The sequence below is a fragment of the Labrus mixtus genome, chromosome 4 (assembly GCF_963584025.1).
Source record: "Labrus mixtus chromosome 4, fLabMix1.1, whole genome shotgun sequence".
NCBI classification, from domain to species: Eukaryota; Metazoa; Chordata; class Actinopteri; order Labriformes; family Labridae; genus Labrus; species Labrus mixtus.
Window position 1 is genome coordinate 12086322 of NC_083615.1, and position 7484 is coordinate 12093805.

Consider the following 7484-nt stretch of genomic DNA (forward strand, 5'->3'; position numbering starts at 1 on the left):
TAAAGTAAATAATGGACATATAACAATAACATATTTCTTCCTGCTTTGACACGTAGGGTATCTCCTTCTAGGGTGACTGCCTGATTGTGTCACGGCTGCCGTGATTTAAACCTGTGAGCACCGTGATTCAGGCTGAAACTGAACACCTTTGTTCGTCGACTCAGTGCGACTCTTTGAACAGTGAACTGAACGTGACATGCTTTGTTAGCGCAGTCATCCTATTTGTCAGTGATGAAAAGTAGCCAGCATTACCACAATGTTGTTGTTTTGTTCTGGTCACAAAAGTGTTATGCAAATTGGTAAAAACAAAGCAATCGTTTCACATGAAGATCGGGTTTGTTGAGAAGTGACTTATGCAACTTTGTCTTCAGCGTTTGAAACTGCTCATTTGTGACCCCGAATTTACTGATGCTTACTTTGCTGATACGTGCTTAAAAAAAATAAAGCACCCCAGTCGGTTCAGAAATACATGCAGATTGCGGAGTGTAGACACTATAGCATCCGAGGAGGGAGAGGAAGGTGGTGAGAGAAGAGGAGGAGGAGGAGGATGCATATACTGTTAATGTGTGGGATCACGTTTTGAGGTCATACATCGGACAGCGAGACCCCCCCCCCCCCCCCTTCAATGTACTGCCAGTAAACTAGAGACGAGGACAGCTGAATAGAAGCCTACAACTTGCAATTGGTGTTTTCCTGTAAAATATGACAATCCATTCCGCAGGCTATTGATCGATTCTCTCGGTCGCACACCTTACCACATAGGGAAAAAAATGGATAATGGATGCATAACCAAACCAGCAGCTGCTTGTGTAAGCACCTAAAGGCGACCTGACAGTGCAGCACCAACAGTTTGGCTGACTTCGGGAAAACTCCGCTCAACAGTGTTCTCTTGGAAGAAAACTGAAATCGCTGCGCTTTGCTGGGCGCACAGCCAAATGGGTATGTGAAGCCGACGGGAAATCGGGGTGGGGGTGGTGCGTGCGTCTTGAAGTGGGTGGGACGACGAACCGGGACAGCCAATGAGAGAGTCGACGGAGACGTTTCTGTTCTGACAGACGAGTGGTAGGGAGGTTATATACTCCACATCTCACTACGAAGGTACATTTAAACAGAAGTGTGGAGGGGAGGCACGTATAGACGAGGAGAAGGAGACACGCACGTATTTTCAGGGACGACAACAACAACAACAACAACAACAACAAACTCTCCTATCGAGGATCAATCAAGTAGCCTAACATTTGTTGGAAATTTCGTTTGGAGATGTCTAACGTCCAGTTATCGTGTAGCGCACTGGAGAGGCTGGTGGCCCGGAGGACCTTCCCTCTCCACCGGCGCACCAGCGTCTGCCGCAACCTCTTCGGCCCGGTGGATCACGACGAGCTGAACCGGGAGATGAAAACCAAACTTAAGGAGATTTCCGAGAGGGACCAGCAGAGGTGGAACTTTAATTTCGAAACCAACACCCCGCAGAATGGGGATTACGCATGGGAAGAGGTGTCCTTGGATAAGACCCCGGTATTTTATCAGGACTCCGTACAGACCGAGAGGACAAGGGTGACAGAGACGCCCGTCAAGCAGACACCCACCCCCTCGGACTCTCCTCTCCCGGAGACTCCGCGCATGGATGTACTGGAGCGCTTGGCCCTGCCGGAGGAGAGCAGCAGCACTCCCTGTCCGGCGCAGGTCAACCAGGAGAACCGTACAGACAAGCTGAACTCAGGGAGGTCGACTCACAGACAGGTCCCGTGTGCGAGACGTAAGAGGACTGCCACCCCCGAAAACAACACACACATCACAGGTAAATATACGATTTTAAATCTTGCGTGCGCTCTTGTGCGTATGCGCTGCGCCGTTATATCAATTATTATAACGCGCATATATACATTTGCTATCCTTAAACTCCAGAATGTGTGTATTTTAACTTTTATATTTTCCTTCAAATAGATTTTTTCGTGAAACGAAAAAGGGCTGCTGACAGAAAATCGAGTGACATGAGTGCCTGCCACCTCTCAAAGTCTCCAATCCCGTTGGAACAAACTCCACGAAAGAGGATTCGTTGAAGGTATGAAGATTCACCTTATTTTGTAAAGATTTAAAAATTGTGAAATTTGTTCAGTATTTGTCGTATCTACTCTTAAATAGGCTAATCAAATATTTTATTTGTATAAATTGTTATTAAAGTAATGTAATTAGGCTACTTAAAGAAGCCTACATGTTAAAAAAGTGTGTTTGTGTTATTTTCCTAACGAAAAAGGTTACGCGAGTCAGACAGCCTTATCTGGGAGGGGGGGGAGGGGGGAGAGCTTGTGGTGGTGAAATCGCAGGAGTAGTGATAGTAGTAGCTGTAGTAACACTGGTTGTTGGGGGAGGGGAATGTGCGTCACGATGTGGCGGGAAAAGGCTTCGGGTAAAGGGTGACGCCTGCTGACTCGCGTCTTTCTTCAGAGTGGCTGTTCCTCGGAAAAAAACTCATCCGTGTTTTCTTGTCTTCTTCCTTTCCTCAGGTGGTTTTTTTTAAATTTTATTTTGCACTATTTGCCTGCGCATGTTTTGAGGATCAAGTGAGGATATCTTCTCGATACTTCCAGAAGACCTCGGGTGACGCTGTGTATGAGTGGGGAGACATAAAAGCCCGGCCGGACGGCTGCTCCGACTCGCTGCGCCCCGGCGGAGCGCAGCCTGAACACCGGAGCAGACTCTCAGGACTGAACGGTTTGGGGGGGGAAAGAGGGCGGAAAAGGAGAGGGGAAAAACTTCGCCGAATTACTTCTTATCCAGTACAAATGTAGCATTGTTGCTTTGCATACAGCCACTCGACAGTGTTAAATGTTTTAACATCTGTGCAATCCTAAATAACTTTAAAAAGAATTGTCTACACTGGCCAAAAGTGTACAGCTTTATAGAGACAGTAGCTTATTATTGTTTATTTCTGTTTCTGGTTTTTCTGTAAATGCATATTTTTAAGACTATTTTAACTTATAATTTATTTATGTTTCTTGATATTTGTTAAATGCCTTGTTGATTTAGCCAATGGGCATACTTTTATTTTATACTATTTTATTATTTGCATTTTTTCTTTTTTTTTTGGTATTTTGTGATGTTTCTGCAATCATGTAGCTTCTCTATAATAGTCTACACTTGAAAAAAAAAATAGATGTCTTTGTGTTTCTGAGCCGTTTATTTGTGTGTGTTTTCGTACAAGTGCCCTAATGATGTCTCACGAAAGATGAGAATAAAATATTTTCACTTCAACTTTAAACACATTTGTTGTTGTCTTTGTGGAGGTCTACTTGTGGAGTTTTCAAATCCGGTCTTTGTCAAATAAGTCCTGAAACTAAAACTGGGAGACTGGGTGTTTTCTGGTTTTACGGCTCGTATTTTGTTAGATTTAGTATCCAGACAAGAACAACAGGTTGTCGTTTGCTGTAGTTAAGTATCATTTAAGACGAGTTCAAACCAAAGGAAAGTTGTGCAGTCTTATCACAGACATCGATGACTGCGCTGCTGCGTAGTGCGCAGGTACATCCCTGCACGCGCAGCTCCGCCTCTTATCTGTCTGCCTCTCTGTGCTCGTGGAGCCTCACCTTGCGGGGGGAAAAACGCATTGAGACGTGCAGCATGGCAGCTGCGGGATATAGGCTGGGATTTAAAGGCCCTTTCGCCCCTTCTAAAAGAAGCAGCAGCTGCCTTTGGATCCCCGCTTTGTCCGCCATGTAGACACCCCCACATGCAACCCGCACTCAACAAGCCCTCTAAAGACCCACTCACACACACTGTTTACCCCGGCGTGGATACACCGGGCGTGGAGGCCACCTGCCAGAGCTGCAAAAAGAAAACTACTAGTCTTTGTAATTGTGCTCGTCTATTGAAACAAACCATTCAACAGGTCATACTTGCAAGTTTAGCCTTAATTGAAAGAAGCCAAATGCAGCAGCAGAAGCAAAAGTAGGTGGATGCGCGCGGGGCCTCGCCTACGAACCAGCTTGGCACTGCAGGCGCAGGGGAAAAAAAAAAATAGATCCACATATTATAATTCCTCATAAGTTTCTCCATTAGTCTGAATTGCTTCGACTGTGTGACATGACTGTTTTGATGAAAATGGAGACTTTTGATGGCAGGAGTGACTTTGTCAGCTCCATGCAGCCATAAGCTCTGAAGGCCTTGTTCTGATTTCCAACACAAAGCGCTCTCCGGCTCCATTCTTTCCTTTTTGTTGCCATATGGCAAATCCATGTAGACATAGCCAAGACCCATTCAGTCAGCCACAGAATGTCCTGCATCAGAGAACAAAAGACACTTTGTCTGGCTGCTCCATTGATACGGATTGGCGAAAAAAAAATATTATAATTAATCTATGGCTATATCCAGCTAATTAACGCCCATATGCCCACGGGGAGCTCCAAGGCCATTCAGCGCAGTTTTAAAATCTCAATAGTTTACATGTTAAAGACAACAGCTGTTCATGTGTTACTTTAATGAAGTCCCCTCTGTGTTGGAGACTGGACACATTCAGGGGCTCAGGTCCCCCCCTCTGAGTTAAAGGGGTCATCTGCTTTTATTTGTCTCTACAGCTGAGTAACTATATGAAATTTGTCCCAATAAATAGAACTCAAAATCACATTCGTTGTCTCAAAGAGCCTTTTAATTTGAGCTTTTACTGCAAAGGTCAGAGGTTAAGGCCTGAAATTCAACCCAGTAAGCTTCCCTTTAAACTGGAAAATAATCTGCATGTCCTTTAAAGAGTAAATCATTTTAATCAGACTATCCACGCAGAGCCCCCAAAACCCCCCCAAAAAAGGTTATATCGGAGCCTGGAGATAATTTCAGTCTCTAAGTCCAGGCCTTAATTTTCAAGAACTGGATCTTGTCTCTAAACGGTTTCAACAGGGTCTGCAGAACATGTTTGACAATTATGAGTTAATTCAGCCCTGTTGTGTGTATGATGGACATAAAGGAAGGAGATGACAGCTAACATACAGACCTCATTAACAGCTCCCTGCAGTACAATATAATTACACAAGCAGCTGCTGATGGACAGAAACAGCCTCATGGGCCTGTAGCCTCTCTGACCTTTACCACACACACTCACACACCAACACACACATGTTTGTCTCAGTCATCAGCAAAATTATGATCAGGTATTTTTTTATTTTACTTAGAACCAGTTCATTAAATCAAGCTGGGAAATCTAAATGTCCTCCGAATGAAGTAACAATGATCTGCTTTGAAGAAACTGACTCATTTTGCATGTGATCAATATAAAACAGATTCAATCAATTTAAGTACACCTGATTAGACTTTTTATACATGTATTTAGTATGTAGGGCAACATTTAGAAACTGGGTGATGAAACAATTTAAAAAAGGAACTGATTTATTGAAGCATGCACTCATTATTCTGATGATTTTGACTTTAAATTATTGTAATAAACAATCAGATGTGTCTCTCTGTTTACTCATTTAGCCTCAGAAGTTAAATAAACGTATTCGTTTTTAAAAATGTATCCAAAAAAATAGAACACAACAAGGCCTCTTTGTGCACCCCTGCAGACTCACACTTCATTTTAAGTTTTTAATCACAGTAACCGCTGATCTCTTCAGTTCCCAGTAAACTGTGTCACAAGTTTCTCCAAATTCTGCTCATAAATGGGTCTTCAGTTTCGAATCTTTCAAAAAAAAAGGCCTCTTGGAAAAAAAAAAAAAAAAAAAAGTGGCTTTGAGGCGTCGCGCAAATGTTGCAACAACAATATAATTTCAGAAAACGAAAACTTTAATCGCATTTTCCTCTCCAAACACACAATTAACGGGACAGTCTGCAAAGGCTGCAATTAAACATAGAAAGGAGGGAAATCAGCCAAGAGGAATTAGCATTTTCCATGACCATCTGGCATCGGCGCAGGCGACAGGGAACAAAGGCGAGCTGGATGGAGAGGAGAGGCGAGTGTGCCATCGCATTGACCTGCAAATGAGGCTTTGTCACCGAGTTAAAGCTCCCTGACCCCCTTTACCCCCCTCCCCAAAAAAAAAGACTTCTTTAAAAAAAAAAAAAAAATCGAAGGCCTAAATCCAGGTCTGGGTTTATGTTTAGGGGCTGAGGACCAAAACAATCCAAGAGTTATTGAAGAGGTAAAAACAATGAAATGCTGACTTGATTCGTCTGATCGAAGACGAATTTTCTCTAAATCGAAAGATACATTCAGTATTCAATTCACACCAGTGAGTGAGTTCTGAGATAAAACGATGACATATGAAGTAAACGCATTTACCCTGACTTCGATATTAAAATAACAACATGAAATAAAAGATCCAAACACTGAATTAATGATGTCTATGCTGATATATTTCACCGCAGGCCGAGGCAAGCCATGACCCAGAACGGGCCTGTTGAACTTTACTTACAAACGTCTCTAAATAATGCCTCGTTTATCCTTCTTCAGCGCTCTCTAGCACAAAGAACTTGTTTTTTTTTTTTTTTTACAAATCATTTTGGATTTTTTTTAGTTATTGATGATTACAAATGTCAATATCTCCGCTTTGTTCTCTCCTATAGTGCGGTCAAATACATGCATGCTCTTGCTGTGTGTGTGTGTGTTTTCTTGTGTGCCTGCAGAGAGGGTGTTTTGGGGGGTTGGAGTGGGTGGGTTGTTGGACACCTGTGTAACACCCGCCCCCCTCCTCCACTCTACGACTGAAGTGGGCAGACAGAGACCCACGTGTTTGCAAAAAGGTGATTGTATCCGGGGAGGGGATCTGTTGTTTGTGCTCTTTCTCTCCCTCCCTTTCTCTCTCCCTCTCTTTCTCTCCTGTTCTGTATACAAGCGTTGAACCAGCCGCATGCAAAGTCCTGCACGCTGCTAAAATCCCAGGTGCCCTTTTGGTTAATAACGTGCGTCATAATCAAACTCATGGAGCCTGTTACTGAAAAGAAGATTTATGCAAACCAGTAATCCCTCCGAAAAGAAACGGCCAATAATCCAACAAAGCTCCTTAAAAATGTAAATGGGGCGATTTGTTTCAATAAATCCTCAAAATATTAGGCTACGTGAGACATCACAAGGCGAAGAATTCAAAGTTGAAGCACTCCCATTATTGAGATAATACTGTTAACAATTCTGTGTACATTCAGGCCCCTGTCGCAAAGGAATACATCAATTAGATGTTGGTCCCTTTGATCCAATGTTAAGGAAATCTTGTAGGTCAAATTATTTTCGTCCTGGTTTTCTCGATGCAGACGTGCCCCAATGTTTTTATTTTTTTCCCCCCTTCTGCCCTGGCTTTTTCTCTCTCTCTCTCTCTTTACATCCACTCAGTATTCATGCCTGTGTGCATAACAAAGAGCTCGGCTCAATCCACGCAGGAGGCGGTGTGACAGGGAACTCGTGGCAGCTTTTCAAATATCTTCTTTCTGTCTCCTCATTTTCTTTGCATCTCGACTTTGGTCTCGGCTGGAAGAGGGGGAGGAGGAGGAGGAGGAGGAGGAGGAGG

General features: G+C 43.4%; 1 protein-coding gene across 2 annotated transcripts; it reads left to right on the top strand.

Moving 5' to 3' along the window:
- Window positions 1–1088: 1088 nt before the first annotated feature.
- cdkn1cb (cyclin dependent kinase inhibitor 1Cb) lies at window positions 1089–7255 on the top strand. Of its 2 annotated transcripts, none has more exons than XM_061035898.1 (3): window positions 1089–1798; window positions 1945–2063; window positions 7242–7255. In XM_061035898.1, exons 1-2 carry the CDS (start codon window positions 1261–1263, stop codon window positions 2058–2060), a joined length of 654 nt encoding a protein of 217 aa, XP_060891881.1. In that variant the 5' UTR covers window positions 1089–1260; the 3' UTR covers window positions 2061–2063; window positions 7242–7255. The 2 variants fall into 2 exon arrangements, with proteins under 2 accessions (XP_060891881.1, XP_060891882.1); XM_061035899.1 differs by lacking the exon at window positions 7242–7255 and adding an exon at window positions 2505–3259 and having other exon boundaries at window positions 1945–2062.
- Window positions 7256–7484: the final 229 nt, after the last annotated feature.

Coding starts and splice junctions, on each gene's coding strand:
- cdkn1cb (XM_061035898.1), top strand. CDS start 1,261: ATGTCTAACGTCCAGTTATCGTGTAGCGCACTGGAGAGGCTGGTGGCC. Junction 1,799..1,944: donor AAACAACACACACATCACAG/GTAAATATACGA, acceptor TCCTTCAAATAG/ATTTTTTCGTGAAACGAAAA.